Source organism: Coenobita brevimanus, chromosome 68 (assembly GCF_032717465.1).
Source record: "Coenobita brevimanus isolate Jiangsu-jjx chromosome 68, ASM3271746v2, whole genome shotgun sequence".
NCBI classification, from domain to species: domain Eukaryota; kingdom Metazoa; phylum Arthropoda; class Malacostraca; order Decapoda; family Coenobitidae; genus Coenobita; species Coenobita brevimanus.
The window spans coordinates 6,651,191-6,673,423 of NC_137021.1; the positions used below are offsets into that span (position 1 = coordinate 6,651,191).

The 22,233-nt window shown below is 41.5% G+C and overlaps 1 protein-coding gene across 1 annotated transcript in view; it reads left to right on the plus strand.

Annotated features, from left to right (window-relative positions):
• The first annotated feature begins 3,445 nt into the window (after window positions 1-3,445).
• The window catches only part of LOC145405744 (uncharacterized), a 36,909-nt gene continuing 18,121 nt past the window's right edge, over window positions 3,446-22,233 (plus strand). Inside the window, exon 1 of the mRNA XM_080276976.1 lies at window positions 3,446-4,101. Coding sequence (XP_080133102.1) covers window positions 3,446-4,101 — 656 coding nt within the window. The remainder of the gene's footprint in view (window positions 4,102-22,233) is intronic.

A 22,233-nucleotide genomic window follows, 5' to 3' on the forward strand; every position in this document is an offset into this window, starting at 1 on the left:
CAGGCTCCTATGACTCACTCTCAGCTGAATATAATCGTCTGGAATAAAATGGAAGACTTGCCTCGACCATGGGAGAAATAATATAGGCATAGAAAAACAAAAATACACCAAGAAATCCTTAATTCCCTTCGTCTCTGCATGAAAAATATTAGTAAAGGGGCATAATAAAAGTGCACGAGACCCCCTATTACTTTGTTTACCTATTTTGTTGTATTGACGTATGTATGTATGTATGTATGTATATCCTGACAATTCTCTTTAGGTCAAGGCATACTTTCTAAACAAGGGAGGTCACACGACAACTAACATTAAACCCTTCAGTACAATCGACCCTAAACTGAATGGCGACAAAACTGAAATATAATAAGATGTTACTGGACACAAAGGGTTAATATATAAATGTCTCTGGTCATTTACTGGCTTGCCTACGAGAAACTGCTACGAAAGATAAGAAACTTCGTAAACAAGCACAGACGTACGCAGAAGAAAAGCGATTAGGAAAGGGAGGAGGCTGAACATACAAGTGCAACACGCCAGATGGCCTTGTCCAGGTCTTACCCATCCATTTTCACGCAGGGATTCATTTTGTCTTTCATTTACTATATCTATGTTTCCTTGCATCAGTAATACTTTCAGTTGTAGCACTTTTGTTTTACAGCAATAATGTTTTAGGTTTATTTTTTAGTGACGGCGCAATACGTACTCTTATGATGCTACTAACTAATAATACGGTATATTTAAATCGCCCTATGAGAGAGCCATTTAAGTAATAATGTGTAACTTGAAATTAAATTTATATCAAAGATCCATAATCTGCTCCACTATCAAGTAAATCAAATAACTCTGATTTCTCATTTTCTGTGTAGCCTCATGAGCAAGTCCATAGCGCGACTGTGGGATTTAGAGTACAATATAGATTTATTACCTATACAGCATACAGCAATTCATTAGCTCAAAGTTCATTCCATCGGAAACAATAATACTAATTACCAGGTTTTACTTAAATACTGATTATTATCAGGTTCCTGAAATATCAGATAAACCAATGTGTGCATGGTGTAAAAAAAAAAAAAAAATCCTCTTCTTTGTACCATAGAGGGACTTTCACTCTGCTACACGCACACACCCGCCCTACGTCACTCCCACCCTTCTCTTGCATAACACCTTCCAAACTGCGTCACACATTCTCACCCATTCTTTATTAACTCTGCCGTAGGGTACCACCGTGGGATTGTTCTTGCTTGCTAACTCTGTTTATTTTGTAAGGAAATATTATTTGCAGTACCCTGCATTAAAGACCTGTAAGTTATATGTTATAAAAATTATATGGAAGTAGCTAAAATAAAGCAGCAATATTGAACATGGGTCTCAATGGTATACAGTATATTCTTTTGTTTTTCTTTCCTTTGTTCATCTTCTGTAAAACACACACACACACACACACACACACACACACACACACACACACACACACACACACACACACACACACACACACACTTTTCAGTGCTATATACTACATCCATGACTAGTCTACACACACACACACACACACACACACACACACACACACACACACACACACACACTACCCCTATTATTCTCTGTCTCAATGACTGTGCCTATATCAAGCAAAACTAGGTCAAGAAGTTACACAACTTGGATTAGGCAGTGTTGACAGACCGCTTACAGGCATCGATGTTATACGTACTTTTTCAGCTATAAACTGGTAGCATATTCAACAACGATGGGTGCATCAGTCCTTGCCTTACCACTCTTTTACTGAATCAACGTTAAGGTCAGTAATTAATGACATTCATCCTGTCTATGTTAACCACACACTTACGGCCACAACACGAAACAATCTATATACTTTATATCATGTATACTAGGAGGTATGCAAACCAACATCAACTCTCTCTCTCTCTCTCTCTCATTTTCGAACGCACTGCTCACCACAAACCCTCTTTGTCCGAATACAAGAACCTCTCCTCACCAACATCACGCTTGGACGCTCTAACAGTTAATAAGCACCCTCGCTGATGGCTTTATGCTATTTATTACTGCTTCGAGTCATCCACATTCACTCGCACACACACAAAACCACATTAACTTGAAAAATAAAGATACGTCCTTCCAAAAGTAAAATACATGGTAAATGACATCTGAAACTGCATGCACTGAAATCGAAATTTAATCGAAGCACTTCCATTACCTTGGTGTATTTTTCTGTATGTTGCTATATTCACCATTACATACAACACACACACACAAACACACACACACACACACACACACACCTTGCGCCACATTCCCGGGTATCATGTTACCCGGTCCAGTAATTACCCTCGGCTGTCCACACACACCCACGTGCAACCCTCCTAGACGCTAAGTCCAGCTGACGAGAGGGCGTAGCCGGCCCACCGTCCCGCGTTTTCTGTCTCCATAATCATAGGAAGCCAGCGAGAGAATAATTCCCCACGTTAGAGCTCCCTCCTCGCTCTCGCTCTCAGATTAAGATGTCCTCAGCCAGAGGAGCTAGTGGGGTAGAAGACATCATCGGGCGGACGGGCAGGCGATCGGACGGATGAACTAGCGGGTGGGAGTAATTAGGACGAATCAGTTAATTAGGTTAAGGAGGAAGGCTGGTGAGGTGGCTGCGAGGAGAGTGAGAGAGACCCTACCCTCCGCCTCCCTTCCACATGCCCTCATCTGTGCCCAAGTGGTCCCTGCTCAGCTTTCTCCATCCTGAGATTCTTTATCAGAAATTATTAATAACATACTACAGGAAGGTGGTGGTGAGTTCTAATTCCGGGAGTCTAGTGTAGATGGTAGAGTGGCAGGGTGAGGGTGAGGCTGCCAAGGTAGCTATGACAAGCAGTGATGGCCACAGTTTATCACCGCCACGGAGCCAGGCCACTTCATTTAGGGACAAATATGTCAGCTGAAATGTCAAACATCGGCCACAAAACAATGTACTTTGTAACTCAATACACAGCTATTTGCATTCCAGAGTGCGAGCCTGGCCAGTTGGTGGATGAGGCGAGAAGCGGCCGCGACATCCCAGCACCGCCTCCCAGCCCCGTTTCCCAGGAACCAACCAAACTCCGCCCTACCACTCCTCCATTGGCCACCACAAGGACCTCCAGCCAACAAGAGCGAGGTTCGGAGCGGGGGCGGGAGAGGAACGGCCAGAGGAGCCAATCGGAGCGATGCCTTTAGTATGGCAGCCGTGCGGCGCTAGGCTCCGCCTCAACGTCACGGTCGCTCTCTCCAACATTACTGGGCTCCATTACTACTGCGAGAAGCGCGGCAGCAGCACGGTGGCGAAAGACGCTCTAGGACCAACTTATCCGTGCGTCAAGAATGAGCACAGCAGAGGTTGCGTAGTGTTGTGACGTGATCTGCAGTGTTGTGACTACTGTGAATGTAACTGACTGACATAATGGTGCTTGGACTTGCGGCCAACGTTAGTGCTTCTTCAGGAAGCACCGTAGGAAGCTCTAGCGGCCCCGTCGTACCTACACCTATCGTAGCCTTGCCTTCACTATCGTTCACGGCAGCGCAGGTTGCGGCGGTGTGCGAGACCCTGGAGGAGAGCGGTGACATGGAGAGGTTGGGTCGGTTCCTGTGGTCGCTGCCGGTGGCTCACCCGCACCTACAGGATCTCAACAAGCACGAGGCCGTCCTGCGAGCGCGAGCACTCGTGTCCTTCCACGTGGGCAACTTCCGCGAGCTGTACGCCATCATGGAGTCGCACAGGTTCTCAAAGCCCTCCCACGCGAGGCTGCAGGCGCTCTGGCTAGAAGCTCATTATCAGGAGGCGGAAAGGCTCAGAGGCCGTCCGCTAGGACCTGTCGACAAGTACCGTGTCCGCAAGAAGTTCCCCTTCCCGCGGACCATCTGGGACGGCGAGCAGAAGACCCACTGCTTCAAGGAGCGCACGAGATCTCTCCTAAGGGAATGGTATCTCCAAGACCCATACCCTAATCCCAGCAAGAAAAGGGAACTTGCCTCGGCCACTGGTCTCACACCTACACAAGTTGGCAATTGGTTCAAGAACCGTCGCCAGCGAGACAGAGCAGCGGCAGCGAAAAACAGGTAAGGATTAATGATCTCTCAAAATAATTATATCCTGAAAATTACGTAATTTTGACATGCAGTTTATATGAGTTCTAGCAAGACACCACGAGCACAGCCGCGGCCAGCGACCCGTCCCGGCCAGGTTACTTAAAACTCGCAGTGAGGGACTCCAACTCTCCCTGTAATCGATACCCCTCAGCACGAGGCGACCCACACACACACACACTCCCTCCAACTTTTCCTCTTCCTTCCTAACGCCGAGTTTAGATCGCCTTTCATCTTGCCGGAAAGCTAGATTATTTTTTATTTCACTCATCTCTAAAATTACTGCTCGTATACAATGTCTTTGTTTATACGTCAAAGTGAAACATCAGTCTGGTACTATCTTCACCCAGATAAGACATCACACAACACACACACGCCACATCCCAGGTCCGCCATACATCAGAGCAGTTTGGGGCGGCAACAAGCTTCCCGCCTGTCCGTGCTGAGCCACATTTCACGGGCAAAGCAGCGGCGGCAACATCAGTTCCGCCACACAGCAAACAACTACATGGGTTTTAGCTCGAGTTGTACACCAGTTAGTTTCGCGCACACATCACAATAAAAACCATACATTTAAAGCAGTATTAATGACGTTCTATGCTGGTGGTTACTCAAATGGATGTGGAAACTTCGATTAATAAAATTTTTGAGATTCTATATCCCCAAAGTATTCTAACTCCTGGCTATTGAAAAGAACGTAATGTTAAGATAAATCGTACCCTAGGAAAAAAAAAAAAAAAAAAGTCACTGATACCGAATGTTAAGGTACTGATAACGAAAGGTTAAAGTATTTCCAGCAGTATCTTGTACATGCAAAACGCTATTACAGACAAGCGTGCGTGCAAACCACTCCGTAAAAATAGATAGGGCAGCGGACAATAACGCCTACAGAGCCGTAAATTAAATTCTCCTCCCCTTCCCGCCGCCCCTTCTCGTCACCTTCAAGTGGAGTTTGTGTACCCAGGCCCTCGAGCCCAGGTACAGCCTTTGTGCAGGGGGGAGAACAAGAGTGTACACACCCCGACACCTCATTACTGCCAGTATTGAGTCGCTCAGACAAGAAACAATAGGCGATTACCGCTCATCACTCCGCCCCGCCTGACCTCGCTTTCTCTCGTGATAATCCAGGGAAATTATTAGAACAGCGTCAATGTTTTTATTTTATCAATCGGGATAACAGTGACATTAGTTTCAAGTAATTGTTCGATCAGTGCTAACTTTAAGGGAATGATGGTAACGTTGATCTTCTTCCCTAAGTAAATAATAGTATCGTTATTTTCTCCCCTAAGTAAATAATTGTATCGTTAATTTATTTCCCCTAAGTAAATAATAGTACCGTTAATTTCTCCCTAAGTAAATAATAGTATCGTTATTTTTTCCCTACGTAATTAATAGTACCGTAAACTTTTTCCTAAGTAAATAATAAGTCGGTTCTTCTCTCGGAATAATAGTACCGTAAATGTTTAAAATAATAGCAAAGTTACTATTCCTCAAAATACTAATACCGACAGTGTTGGAATATAGCACCGTCACTGTTGGAAATAATAGCACCGCCGATGTTTCAAGGCATTTTAATAGTTCCGTCAAACCAAATAATACTGCCATCAACGTTTCATTTAGCTGTACTGTCAAAGTTTTAAATAACATTACCGTCAACGCTTCAAAAAACAGTACCTTCAATGTACGAATTAACCGTACCTTCAGTGTTTCAGATGATGGTACCGTGAACATTTCTAATAGCAGTACTGCAAGACGCCAAACAACAGTACCACCAGTATTTACCAGAATTATAGTACCGTCCACGTTACACATACCAGAACTATCAGTGTCTTCTTATCTAAATTATACCTGTTAATGTTTCTCTACTGATAATTGCAAAGGGATAACTGATGCGGATACACTCCACCGCTAAAAGATGCATGATAATATTTTCCCTATTAGCCACAAATACACTGACTGCACAGGGTATAAGGAAGGAGCTAGAATTATTATTATTAACAGTAGAAAGCATAATGAAAAGGTGCATTATTTTAAGTTCCCTATTAGCCATCAAATTACTGACACTAGGAATTATGATTAATGATGCACAACTATAATTTAAGTCTTAAAAGTATCGGTTATGCAAAATATAATGAATGATATACGATTATACTACATCAGCCATAAATGTATCGACTGTAGGAAATATAAGTAAAGACATGCCGCTGTAATTTCCCTATCAGCCATAAAAATACTGGCTATAGTGAATATATTAATAAGAAACTATGGTTACAACCTGCCAAACATCCACAAATTACTGACTGTAGAAAGCATAAAGACGTACGATTATAATTTCCTCATCAGCCAAAAAAAATTAAAACTGTAGAGAATGACTGTCCTTGAAGGCTAAGTGAGGTTGTTAGTGGATGCCAGTATAAAGTGATTTACAGTTAGCATACTTCCTTGTCGGTAAATCTTCTCTTGATATTTCCTCGTGAATAATATGAGTTAATATCCAATAACTGAGCGCGATAATAACTTGAAAATGACTATAATGACTACCGTAAATTATAAATACACATCAACGTATAATCCATACCCAATCAACCCCACATTGCACAACATAAGTACTGTATCTTACGTAATTACTCTTCTATAATTTTACCCCCACATATAATAATACCATTGCCGTTATCTAATTACCAGTCGGTATGTTGATATAAACCACGTAAAGAAAGAGCGCAAACATCCCCGTCCTCTTATCACTAATGTAAATGGTTCAGGTTCACAGAATTTATATAAGGTACGTACTATAACAGCGAAAAATATCCCCGGCTCTTTTCGCTATACTGTATATATATATTTTAACTTTATAATATTAATTCATCACGTAAAATTAGAGCGATACTCCTGGGCCATTATTAAATACATAAATATATCCATCATCCTCAACCTAACTCATTTCCACTTAAAGATAGGGTGAGGCAGGCTTCGGAAACGCACAGTATTTCCAGATCATAAAAATAATATAAATCACATAAATTACGAGCTAAAATCTCCCGAGTTCTTATCAATTAGAGAAAATATACACATTTCGACTTCATAAAATCAATGTCACTCAGAGCAAGGTCTCTCAAAAACTCTATCATTTTTTCCAGCACATAAAATTGATAAGAGCGGCAACACCTTCACGGCTCTTATCAGCTACATAAATATTTCAGTCACCATCAACATCATCAAGACCAATTTTCGGTGAGGCTGGATTCAGTTAGACATACTTCACTGATTTAATAAAGTAACGTTAAGTAAGAGCGATAACACCCCCAGGCTCCTACCAGTTACATAAAATTTCAGCTTCATGAGATAAACACGTCGCGATAAGTAAGAGCTTTCATTACTTATATAGACAACTCTAATGCAGAACTGATAAAAAAAATATATATAATCATGAGAGGTAAATGATACAATACTCCGGGTTTTCAATAATAATAATAATTGGAAAAAAACGCACCTCGCGAAATCAGTATGTTATGATGAGTTAGTGCTTTCGTCACAAAGATACTCCCAGTGCATAGACAACACAAATCACGTCAGGTAAGAACGACACTACCCCCCAGTTCTTATCACTTCTATAAACATTTCCATTTCATAAAATTAGCGGTGTGGGGACGCGGAGTGTAGTAGTAGTGGCTAAAGTAGTATGGCCAAGGGTCGGGGCTCTCTCGCGTGGCGCCGTAACTTGCGGTAACGAGATCTGTGGCGCAGGTTAATAAAATGCGGTGTTGTAAGCGGCCAGGGGGTAATTAGGGGCTGGTGTGGGTGTAACATACGGCGACACACTTTACTGCCTGTTAGCTATAGTCTCATGCACCCGCGGCTACCCTTCCAATATTTCTTGCGCCGGCCCGGCATTCTCTCTCACCCCCTGTTTTCATTTTTTTTTCCCCCCGCTTTTACACACACGCACACACACACACACACACACACACATACTCGTTCACGCACTCTCTCTCTCTTTCCCTCTCTGTCTCTGTCTCTTTCTCTCTCTCTCTCTCTCTCTCTCTCTCTCTCTCTCTCACACACACACACACACACACACACACACACACACACACACACACACACACACACACACACACACACACACACACACACACACACACACACACACACCGACACTGCCTCCGCTTCCAATCGAGTATAGAGGATCCCCGGAATTAAATCACGGTCGTATGCAGAGACCGTAAAGGCCGCTAGAGTCCACACATACGCTAAAACAAAATGGAAAAAAAAAACACGTAAAAAAAAAACAAAAAACACGGGGTTGTAAACGCTTCTGGGTGTGAGGTATCCGTGCGTTCGTTCCTGTAAATCACACCTAGGAGAAAACTAGAGGCCAAGGGGGAAGGAAAAAGGGGTGTAAAAAGAGTCAATTAAGGTAACATTTTTATATACCTGCGCGGGATGGGACGACGGGGAGTGAGATGTTCGGCCAGAGTTGATTTCCGCCCCGTCGCTCAGGTCCGGGGAGTTTTTACCCGTCCAGCGATCATCAATAGTGCGATAAGCAAGTAAATAACCAGGCTAATGACGTGTGGGGAGCGAGGGTGCAGAGTGATTTACGAGAGAGAGAGAGAGAGAGAGAGAGAGAGAGAGAAGGGGGGCTGAGGAAGGAGAGTAGAGTTATTACGTCCTTGTTATCGTGAATTATTGCAGTCGGAGCCGATATTTACGCCTTTTGCTGCCGCTGTCATTATGCACTTTCCTCTACCACCACACACACTCAGCCTTCTCTTCCTGTCCACTTATACACTCACATACGCCTTGCTTCTTCACGTCTACATACTGGATTCCCACCCTCCTTCACACCCAGATATACTTCCTTCCTTCATATCTCCTACCCACCTCACTACATGCACGCCCACATACGCTTCCTTCCTTCACATCGACTATCACCCTTACACACGCCTCTTCAAACCCACCTATGCACCTCCCCCACACCCGCTAACGTCTTCCAACTCGCCTACACACCCACATATGCTTCCCTTCTTCACACTTTCCGTTACCACACACACACACACACACACACACACACACACACACACACACACACACACACACACACAAAACGTCCACCTCCTTCACATCTCTTATTTTACCCTACACGCGCATCTGTTTTCTCGCTCATCCATCTACCTACACATCCAGAAATACTATCCTCCTTTACGCAGGTCTAAACTCATCCATGACACAATTCACCCACGCTGGCTTAGATCTCATCCGCCGTATATACCTGTTCATCCACTTAGCATCAGTCCACATAACACCCATCCATCAATAAATTCCTGTATATCACCAGTCATACAACAATCTTACATTCACACTTTAAAACCTAATTTATTCGTCATATGTCAAGTTTTTGTCTCCTACACCACCACAAATATCTATCACTTATACACTTATATTTATCTACTTAAGCATATCTCCCTACCTTATCATCAACTCATCCTCACCTGCTTTTTCCTCCACCACCATTACAGATGTACACCTACTTACCTGTACCTAATCCACTTACTCTCTCACTTGTCACAGAGTCATTGGTTCACCCACACACTGCAGCCATTCACTCGTACCATCACCCTTCATTCACCCACAGCAGTCAACCATCACCAGCCTACCCACAACAACTGTGTTCATTTATCCACCCAACACCCACATATCTGCGCATATTCACTGACCTACCCAGCTACACTCCAGAATACAGGATGTTCACCCAAGCACATACATTCATTCACCTACTCATTAGCGACATATCCATCCACACATCCTATTCACGTAAATAACCTAGCACCCACCTACCCACCCATACATTATGTTCACTTATCCAGAAGACACCCAGGCACTCACACATCTGCACACGTTCATTTATGCAGCACCCACTCACCCATCCACAATTCTGCATACGTCACCACACACACACCCATACATTCACCTCCCCAGCACCCACCAATCAACCCATCAACACATTCACCCATACAGCACAGAACACCCCCTAATACCCACCCACCCAACCACCCACCCACATCGCCGCAGGCCGCCCACCAACTTTGACGCCTCGGGGTTTGTGTTGAGATCAGGACTAGGACGATCACTTGAAGGGCTTGTTGACGCCCCATCACATGGAGTCACGCACGAGGGGGCCGGAGGGGAGGGGGTGTTTGATGGACGGAGGCGGGACGTAACTCCTTCAGTATGATGATGTCACTTAGAGTTCACTCTAGCTAACGTCAGATTATTTCATTCAGCTTAGGAGAGTGCTATAGTGATGAAGGGATTATTGAAGCCTGAATCCTATCTCTCCTAAGCTGAATAAAATCGTCCGGAGGCAACACGAATAAATTAGAAAGAAATAAAAATGGTGTACACTACTTGGCTCTGGTCGGGTAAATGCTGGGGAAGATACTATACAATTATCCAAATTAAATAGCCTCATTAGTAATTACAGAGGCGCCTGATGCCCGTGTACAGCTGCCTATAATCATGCTGATATAATTAATGGCAGAAGTCAGTCTCGTGTCGTGTAGTTTAATGCATCTTTTTTATTTTTATTTTTTTTTACTGAAGATGAATGGGAGTGGCGTAAAAGCTGTGCGTGCTGATACTACCCTCTTGATCTTGAAATTTTTTTTATTCTTGCCATTATCAAGCTATTTTATTCAGTTAATGGGAGTCCCCTGGTAGTGAAGGGGTTAATAACCCTCCATTTAAACGTCTAAACAGAGCTTGTTAGTACCGTCAGAAGACACTAATAATAATAATAATAATAATAATAATAATAATAATAATAATAATAAAACGTTACTGGATTAAAGGTGTAAATAAAGGCCATATCCAAGCCTTACAGCCCATCAGCAGATAAAAAGAAATTAAAAAATAGATAAAACAAGTAACGCTCTCGGACTGAAGTGGTTAATGGCCTGTACCGAGATTACAGAGCACAGGCCGCTGGAATGAGGAGCAGTTACAGTAAGCGACGTGATATATGTGTTTTAGGGACCGGTATAGTCACGATGACGGTTCTGCAGGTACGTTTTGGCATTTATGAGACACGGAAGACACGACAGACGGAATGTTTGGTGAATTAGCTAACCCTTTGCGCCCCAGTACGTCACTATTATTATTATTACTACTATTATTATTATTATTATTATTATTATTACATACACTAGCATTAGGCTCCTTAAATGTGAACCCGGTGGACTGCAGGCTAAAACCCCTCTCCTCCTGCAGTCCTCCATCCTGCTTCGGGGGATAGGAATGGAACTAAGGGTCCTTTGTATAACCAGGCAACGGAGCCGACTGGAAATATCCGTGTCACCGCGAGAAGGCGTCCCTCAGAGCACTAAGGAATTACTGGACGATTTCCCTGAGCTTCGGAGAGACTTTTCCAACTAAAGGGACAGGATAAAGCCCTTGGATAAAACCGTCTGAGGTGGCAGCGATAATGAAAGTTGTGCGGCACTGTTTGTAAGCTATTTAATCCAGTATCTTTACTTTGGGAACGATAATTAGGGCCAGGACGCTCTCAGTACGTACTCGTTTCGTTTCGTTTCCTTTCAGCATTTATAAAAACAGAGAAGATGCGACAGACGCACTACCTGGCGAATTTGTTAGTATTTGTTTGTGTCACGATGGGCGTCTTGCACAATGGCTTCCGGTGCAGTGTGGGAGGGAGGTGGCTGGAGGAGGATAGCGAGACGGAGGACGAGGTGGAGTACAGAGTGAGAGTGAGGTGGCTGGAGGAGGAGAGCAAGACCGAGAACAAAGTTGAGAGGTTTGGTGTGGGAGTATTTGAGGAAGGATGGTGTCGTGGATAGACAGGTCGTTACTGAGTAGAGATAGGATTGTCTGGAGGTTCTTCTGCCGAGGCCACCCCCTCAAAGTATGTGACATAAGGAGATAGGCAGATAGATAATGATAGTGATAAACAAATGATATATTGTTGAACAGACAGACAGATATAAACTGATAGCGGTAGACTAACAGATATAGGTATATGGATAAACAGATAGATGAATAGGTAATGTTTCTGAGAGACAGATAAAGACTGAAAACAGATAGTTGCTTCCGAGCCAATATTATCTATAAATCTCGCCGTCTTCAACACATCGTTACATTTTCCTTGTCACCGCGCAAGATATAATAACAATAATAAAAAATGCACTGCGCTATCTTCCTTTGACGTCACAGATAAAGAATGATGTTATTTTCCTTGGCAAGACATGGACGTATTCTTAACCTGACGCAGACGCTTATTAACTACGAGTCTAACAAGATTTACGGCGGGAGCGGTAAGGGGGAGTATCAATTATTTCGGCGTAAAGTTGGCGGGCAGTGAGGTGGAGGAAGGAGGGGCCCGTAAGAGCTCAATTTACGACTCATAAAGCTCCCGCCGGTGCTCCTGGAGACGGATGGGCGGCCAGGGAGCATTACCGCGGCCGCAGGTGAGGGGCTTCCGGTGATTTGCTCAGTGCTCGGGGAGGCATTAATAAAGAGACCAACGCAGCGGCGGTCTGGTCTAGGGTCCCGTGCCTCATGGGTCACATCGCTATACCCTACTCTGTTCACGCTGAATGACTTAAAATTGCCATCTCTCAGTCTCCAGTGCTGAACTGTAAGACACGATTACCAGTGAGCTAAAATATGATGCTGGTCACGAAAATGACCACTAAACTATTTTTACGCTACCCTGATTTAGAATTGTCATCTCTTTACCTCCAATGCCGAGCTGTAACAGTGGATTACCGGTAACACTAGAATATAATGCTAGTCACGAGGAAGTGCCCTGTAGAGGATGTAGAACCGTAGTGATGTCTCCTTCTACCAATGAGCTATGTGAAATATGCTGTAAAAGAACTAAAATCTGGACCAAGTTACAATGGAAAAAAAAAAATTATATTTCCTTTCCTTTGGTGCCTGATTCTTTGTGTGTCATAACTTCCTTATACAGTACCAGTAAATTATAAAGCAATACATTAAATAAAGTCCAAATTTGTGAGACATTTCAAAATTATTAGCGTACAGCATAGTCAGTGATCACATTATCCAGCGATTCTGCACAAGAATTTTGCCACATGTTTAGCAAAGACCAAGTCATAACTGAATATTCCACTGAGATCTGTGTGTTCCTCTACAGCTTAATAAAAGAGTTTGGTATGAGCCAGAACGAAATGATATACTTGGTCGATGGTCTCAATGGGATATACTGATGTGGAGGCTTGGTGGTGCCCTTTATAGAGCTGCATAAAACAGTCCGGCGGCAACAAGAATGAAATCGTTAAGCTGGATGAGGAACTTAGTGAGATGTTGGAAAATACACTACGTATATCATAATTCAGAGGGGAATACCGTGACCAGATTTATCCTTTACTCCAGCGATCAAATTATCAGGCACAAAACCATTTCTTGCCAAACGGAAAACACACGACTATGTTCCGACGCGACTCAAGAAACGCAGGAACAGTAGGTAGGTGGCTCATGTTGCAAAGCTGAAGCGCGATTCGAGTATTGAATTACTTGTTATGTGCACTGTTACGCCTCTACCCTCATCCTGTTGTCTTCATCACAGCCTCAACGATTATCTCAAATTCTCAACAACACAGATAACCCACGAGGGAAGAATGGGGATTTTTTTTTTTTCCTAACTACGCGAGTATCATGAGATTTTGTTTTTATTTTTATGGGTTTAGAAACAATTTCCCAAAATTCCTCCATTACGATGATGTTTTTTATGTTTTATTCTTGCTATGGCCAGACGATCTTATTAATGCTGCAAAGAAGTAGAGGCAAAGCAGATGGACTGGCTTCACAGCGAGACAAAAATTCGTGTCTGCATCATAAGATATTTAGCTCCATGACGTCCATTCACTTTTTGTTTTTTTTTCTCTATGAATGTAGCCTATCTATATATTTATTTGCTACTTCTAGACGATTTAATTTAGTTTAAGGAATACTTTTTGTCGAGATGAAGCTTGAAAAAATCTATTTTCTTCCCTTTAGTGAGATGATCTTTCCCACTTTACTCCTACCGTCGAATAATATGATTCATTTTAAAGAATACCTTTCGTAGTCAGGGGGTTAAATAACAGGAAGTACGGAAGGTAACTGTTAAAAGGTCCTCACAGTATAAAGCAAAATAATCAATTACACTTGGGTAAACATTTAGAGGTCGTTTCCTTAGAGTAACCAAACTGCAATATATCCAGTAAAATCTACGGGGTGTTTACATATGTTTCCGGCTGCGCACTCTTGGAAAAATTTTATATCCAAAGGCATTCAATTTTCACTTTTATGCGCTCCGTTCATGTCATATTTTCTCTCCCTCCTTGTCTCCTTGTTTACTTTAATTTTTTCCTCTATATCTCTGCTCTACCTCTTCATTTTACATGTTTTTCCCTTCATATTTATTCTCCTTCAGATTCATTCCATTTCCTTCACTTCCTTTCTCTGACTCAGTTTCTCCCTCCTTCCTTCCTTCTCTTTCCTCTGTCTCTTTCTCACTTTGTCTTCCTTCTCTTCCTCCCAATTCCTACTCTCTTTGTCTCCTCTTTTTCTCCTCCCCGTCTCTCTTCTTCTCTCTTTCATAAGTATTTCAACTCTGGGAACACTTCCAGGAATCGATTTTTTTTTTTTCCACGTCAGTTAATCGATTTCATGGGGCGTTCGATTAAGCAGCTTAATGTGTTCTCCAAATTTTCCTCTCATTTTTCCCCTTTCGTTATTCTGTGTCAATTATTACCCCTTTCCACTTACTGTTGTCAATTACTTACGTGCTCTGCAAAGTTTCTCTTTTTTTTTTTCTGTATTTTGTGTCAGTCATGGTTCTTTTTCGTGTGTGTGTGTGTGTGTGTGTGTGTGTGTGTGTGTGTGTGTGTGTGTGTGTGTGCGCTCGCTTAGTATACTCATGAAATAAATATTACTTGAACATTCAGCCCGCCAAATTTTCTTTCCAAATAGCACCGTTTCCAATTACTGTTGGCAATTGTGCGTTTTTTTCTTCTAATACTCATGAAATATAATTACCCACTGAATGTTTAATTAATGTTGTCAATTTGTGAGTGTTTTTATAGTACTCTCCCGACAAATACTCTACTAACTGTTCACTTTTTACCATCAACTCAAGAGTATTTTAAGAATGTTCAAGGATCATAATGTTCTTAAGAAAAGTTCATTCGCTGTTACCAATATGTGAGTTATTATTTATTTATTTATTTATTTATTTACGGGAAGTTTATTGGCTGTTGTATGTCTGTGAGGTTTATTTCTTTCGCTCTTTCTTTTTTCTTTCCGTCTGTCTCCCTTTCTTTCTTTCATTTTACTGGAATAACCATCCTGACATATTCTCATCCCTACCGAGCCGCATCGGATCCTTTTTGCGATAGCGACACTTAGTTTAATTTTGTCCGTGTTTCCATATCATGAACACGTACTTTCGACACACACTGTACTCTTTTTAATCTCTTCACTCCGATGACCCCTGAATTTTCTCTTGCTATCTCCAGACGGTTTTAATCAGCTTAGGAAGGGTTATTGAACTTATTGTACGTAAAGAGGTTAATGAAGGTTACGTTTATATCCCCTGCAGTTGCAAATGTCTCTCTCATGCTGAATAAAATCGTCTGGAGACAGCAGGAAGAAAATACAACATGCACCACCGTACCGAAGGGGTTGAGCTGGAATGTTCTTAGCAAAATTACAAACACCGTACTTACTAAAATAAATAAATATACAAATAAATAGAGTGAAAAATTTATATATAGGAAAATCAGCTTCAATTTTGTATAACTCTAAAAAAAATGAATAAATAAAAATGAGAGTCCTGCATACGCGAGTGGAAAGCAATGCGCAGTTACAAATTTGTCCCCCCCTATGCTGCAGCTTTGAACACTGATGAAAATACGGTGCGGCCATCATTACATTTTGCTGTATTGGGCGGGTGATTTGTACTGCGTGAAACTGAGCGGTAGTTACTTTGCCCGTGATTATATCCGTGTGTGTGTGTGTGTGTGTGTGTGTGTGTGTGTGTGTGTGTGTGCAGCTGCGCAGCTGCGTAGGTTAGATCAGGACATTTTTTTTTCTAGTTTCCATAGACTTAGAGATGATTGCAAATATTGTTAGATTTGATTAGCCATGTATAAAATCTGTCTAAATGGTAGTATGTTGCAGGTGTCTGGTTTGTAGCTGCGTGGGTTAGATTAGGACAGATTTTTCAACTTAAATTTTTTCTAGTGTTCGTAGATTTAGAAATGATTGCAAATTTGTTAGAACAGCAATTTTTTTTTCCTGTATATAGTCTGTGAAAGTAGTAGTGTGTTGCAGCTGCGGGTTTGATTAGTATAGATTTATTTAATTTCATTTATTTTTTATTTTCATAGATTTAGAGATGAGTGCATATACCGTATACAGTAGTTAGATCAGAACGGCAATATATGTTTTGTGTTCGATTTGCGACTGTGTGGGTTAGATTTGTAGAATTTCTTTTATTTTTCACAGTTTCCATATATTTACAACTGACTGCACATATAGATTAGTACAATATTTATTTTATTTTTTGTACAAAGTCTGCCTAAAGTGTCGTGTGTTGCAGCTGCGTGTGTTAAATTGGTACAAGACTTTATTTATTTTTTTGTTTATTCATTTATTGCTTTCTTAAATAGTCTTGATCGGTGTGTTAAATGACATTTTGGCCCGATTCACTGGCCATGCAATTGATAGGTTTTATTTTCGTACTTTCCTTTTTCTTGGTTCTTCCCCACTCCATGTCTAGCTCGGGAAAAGGGTCACGATGATGACGATGATGATGATGATGAAGGGGAAATAATTACATATACTCAAGTCATCATTAGTATAGCCTATATATTTGTAAATAAAATCCGTCAAATTAGTGTTGTATTTTTGTGGGTTTGATTAGCTCAGCATTTTCTTTTTTCTTTCAGTTTCCGTTAACAGGCTGTTGATATAATTACAAAAATTTCAAGCTTAGTACGTTCCCGTGATTATCCTTATATCTGGTTAGTACAGCAGTTTTATTTAGTTTTCGTAGTTGCGTCTGCCTGTATTAGATTAGTAGAGTGGTTAATTTTTGTCATTTCTTTTTCTGTCTTAAATAATTACAAGTAGTTTTAATAGTTTCTTTCCCGTGGTTATCTGCGTGATGGATTAGTACCGCAGTATATATTTTAGTTTTGGCTATTGGTCTGTTCGGAAATCACCAATATTCAAGCCATAGTTTTTTCTCCGGGAGTTTATCTGTGTTTTGTGTGCCTTGTGCATGTGTTGTGTTGCAACTGTGTGCTAGACTGGTACAATTTTATCTATTTATATATTTACTGATTTACTTACCTACTTATTATCTTTTTGCGTTCATAAAATTATAAATGTAAATATTGCACTGCATCTACATGTTACATTAGTACATTTAAAACAGTGAGGGGATAGTCATTTGTCAACTGCGTTTTTTAGATTAGTGTAGCATATATATTTTTCTTTTTTGTCAGCAATTTTTTTCAAATAGCTCTGATTATTATTTAAACAGCAAATACATTCCCTTGATATCCGAGTGTCCGTGTGTATCTTGTAGATAATGTGTTAGATTAGTACACTTTTTACTTCAGTTTTTGTAAGTGACTGTCCGATTACCAATATTCAGCCGGGATTAGTTATAGTATGAACAGAAAATTATAACAAACTCTACACTGGCACCAAGTTCAACTTAATTTCAGTATGTTTACTACGATAACGTCCTCATGTTATTATGCCATCTCCACACGATTATACTGTGCTTACCAGAACTATTTCAGACTGAAGGAATTAGATATAGCCTTCATTAACTTCTTCACTACAAGAGATATTTCTTGAAATGAAAAAATCGTTTGGAGATACGGAACAGCATAAAAATACTATAACTGAACTGGTCGGGTCAAAGCTAGGTGTCAAGAGTGATTAATCTGCTTGCAACTTTGGTATCAGCTTTAAAATTATAGGTAACAGCAAAGCTCATGTTACGGTGCCTCCTTCGATGCGTAAGAACCCCGGGCTAGTTTTTTTTTTTTTTTTTTTTTTTTTTACGTGTCCGACTCCGGGCAAAGGCTTCAAGGCCTATTTCTTGGGGACAGTGACCTATCCCAAGGCCCAGTAGTCCTAAATCTCCACATGTCACCACTTCGGCGCTAACACCCACCATCCATACTGAATACATGCTAGGGCTGTCTCATACAGGACTAGTGTATTGGTATTCACGGGGGTATTTTTGCGACATGTCGGCAGGTCATCTGGTAGATCAGGAAAGTCTGCTTTTAGGAAATTTAAATCCTTAAACTGTTCCCTGCCCCAGCCGGGATTCGATCCTGGGTCCATTAGGACTGCAGGCCGCCTCTCTACCGATTCAGCCACCGCCTCCCCCCATTTAAGGCTAGGAGACCAACCTAGGTCCCTGGTAATGCTTTGCTTGATAGAAACACCTTTGATCATCTTTAGGATCCGAATCGTAGCGCGTAAATTACAGTCCTTCCCACACTATACTGCTGAAATTTAAAAATGTCTGGTTCTCCCTGCAGTGTGGTGTTCAGTGCAAATGTGAACTTAGTATACTCTGTTCCATATAAAGTGGCGGAGAAGCTACGCCCAAGTCCTAGTCGAACGCAGGTGACCGTACAGAGGGATAAAAGTGACCTCACCTGACTCTTTCTCCAGCCTACTCTTCTGGGAGAGAGAGAGAGAGAGAGAGAGATTTGAACTGTTTATTGTCTAATCTTCAAATATAGCAATAATATATTTTCTGACCTAATATTAATTAAGCCTACATCCAATCCAAACTTGAATTTGTGTAATTTGAAGGCATTATTACGAGTTCTATCCTGATTAGCAAACCTAAGAAAATCACCAATTCATCACGGTATGGTGAAACGTTATAATTATGAAAATATCAGTCATATGATTTGCTGAAAATAACTTCAATCAAGATAGAGTTTTATATAAAAAAAAAAGGTGAAATACGCATTACCCTCTCTCTCTCTCTCTCCCTTCTAATGTGTGTGTGTGTGTGATTAATAGGAAAAGGGAAAGTTTCTCCCTCTCCCTCCCCACCTTCTCTCTTTGTTCTTTCCTCCTTCCCTCCCTCCCTCTCCCCATCCTCTCTCTCTCTCTCTCTCTCTCTCTCTCTCTCTCTCTCTTGTATAATATTAAACAAATTATGTTCAGTATATGGCTTATATTTATATTTACAACTCTTATTTACAATAAGTATACACAAGACACCTCACACAACACTTGTTTATTCATCTTCATCGCTGCTGGACTCGTTCAATATATTGATAACAAAATTTTCTACCATGTGGTTTACAGCAGTGTCATTTCTCATAAATTCTTCTTTTTTTTGTGTGTGTGTGTGTGTGTGTGTGTGCCGCACATTTCTGCCAGTTTTCTGCTGTTACTTTTTCTATCGCATTTCTTGTCAGCTCTTTGATCACTCGTAATTTTTTAGAAGAATTTGAGTTTCTCTTTCTCACATCATCGTTGACCTGAGCCCAAATCAGCTCTATGGGGTTGAGCTGGCAATGTTAGGGAGGAAGCCACAGCACCTGGTGACCAGGATTATTGACGATTTCATCAATTTCAAACAATTGCTTGTCTTTGTTTTTTTTCACTTGGTGTAGCAGCTCAGCCTTAGTGTGCAGAGGGTTATGAGGGAGGTTGTTATCAAGAAGCCACTTTATTATTTCTTGTTTTCGTAAGCTCTGTGTTTGTTCTTTATTTATGATTTTGCAGTGGTATGATGCGTTGTCCATTATTATAAGTGACCTGGCGGGATGTTGGGAAGCATCATCAAGGGCGTTCCAGGAAATGCTGCATGTGACCTCAAGGCAAAAGCTCCACCCATCTTGACCTGAGGCCAAACGCACACCTGAACCAGTACGGGTCAGCAGGTGCTCCACTCATGCATTCCCTCCTTCCTCTTCTTTGTTACCATTCATCTCAAGCAATACTCATCCAAGAGTTCCAGCATGCTCCACATATTTTCATAAGAACTGTCGATAGAGAATATACCTTATATGCGCGTGTGTGGGAGCATGTATGTGTGTGTGTGTGTGTGTGTGTGTGTGTGTGTGTGTGTGATGAATGGGAAATTTTGAAACCGGTCTTAAATAGTTTTTAAATATTAATACAACAATCAAGTTGCTAAAAGTATCGTATAAGAACATACTGTAAGAAGAGAGAAAAACTGCAGTAGACCTTTTGGTCCATGCTAGGCAGCTACAACAGGAATAAGACTAATCTATGAGAATAATACAAGGATAGCACAGAAGAAGGCTCTCCACAGAAAATACACACACACACATGCACCTACACCTACACGTGCGTGTGCTCTCACACACACACACACACACACACACACACACACACACACACACACACACACACACACACACTCTCTCTCTCTCTCTCTCTCTCTCTCTCTCTCTCTCAGGAGAGGAAGGAGAAGGGAGGGGCTGGAGGAAAGAGGGGGATAATCCTTCTAAGGTCACCTGCATTCTACGTTTGACCCAGACTTGGGAAGGAAAATACAGGTTTCTCTCCGCCAGTTTATATGGAACAGACTATAGTAGGTTAGTAGTAGTTGTACCCCCAGGTTCATATGAAACGTTAACCAGTGAACTGCAGGCTGAAGTTGTCCTCATCCGCTAGCTCGCCATCCTCTTCTATAGGAAGATAGGGAGGAAGCATGTGAACAGAGAAACTGAACATCCCCAAACGTGAACGGAAGTCAGTAAGGTTCCCAGTTCCCACCTTCGTAACTTATAAAGTATCGACAGCAAAAATAATAATGGAAGAAAGGACATAGTGATACCGGCAGTTTATTGAAGTCACCATCATCATAACGATTTTTCTTACTTGAAGATGAGGTATATGTCCGTCCTGTGTCACCAAACCCAAGACACGAAAAGCACAAAAACACACGATAGTTTTGAGAGGAAAGATAGTGGCAAAATCTCATATCTATTATCTCCAGTGGCCTTATTAAAGTCTGGTTGCTGGTGTTCTGTAATTTGGTCTGGTCGTTGTGCTTTATCCCGAGACCCGTTTCGTCCATATACTGTATACCTTCACAATCAGCGATATAAGTTCGTCCGTCTGCTGGTCAACAGTTTCTACTTTACACTTAGGACATTTCCGTCACTGTCCTCCCTGACACACCATATCACACAGAATCATTTATGGATTGTGATACATACCAAACCTCTCTCAGGTTAGGAATACTAGCCAATACGGGGAAATTGTGATGCAGAAGTGGTGAAATATTAGGCTAACACTTTCCTCCCTGATGCACCATACCAAACTACTGTACCTGTGGACAGTGAAGCATACCAATCGTCTCTCAGATTAGGAATAACAGCCACCAGAAGAAAGTGTGAAGCAGAGGAGATGAAATATTAGATGAACCTTTGCTCCCTCCAGTACGTGTGTTTTTGGCCAGGCCTCGCAAACACCACTGGTAATACTATGGTCCAGCGTTCGCCCATTACCATGTGATTCATTTCATATATGGGAGTGAGGGTACCATGATGTTTGTTAAAAATACACACACGTCTCATTTTTTTACTGCCCATTCGTTATGCAGTTAGTGAAGCTCAACCAACGTAAAAATACTTTGATTCCGTTTCGTTCGAGTTTGACTGATTCCTGATATGGTGTGGATGATTCGACTGTGTATGAATATTGGTCTGTAGTCCCAACATTATCACGGTAAAGCTGCTAAAAATTGCTACACTTTATGAGGATTGTAAAAATTTCCTTCTGTCTGCTTAGCTGCTGTACGGTGATTATTTTGTTATTAATATGAAGACGCTATCCACATATATAAACACAATACTAATAAATTAACAACAGTGTATTGACAGCATACGGGATACGGTTGTAAGGTTTCTAGTTATGATAAAAACCTGTACTGGATATGGCAACAGATTTTGTGACTATGGATGTGGACAAGGTAGGATGGTACCATAGCCGTCTGGATTACGGTACTGAATGTGTGATCTGCGTTGGCGGCGAGTCTGCTGGGATTATTCA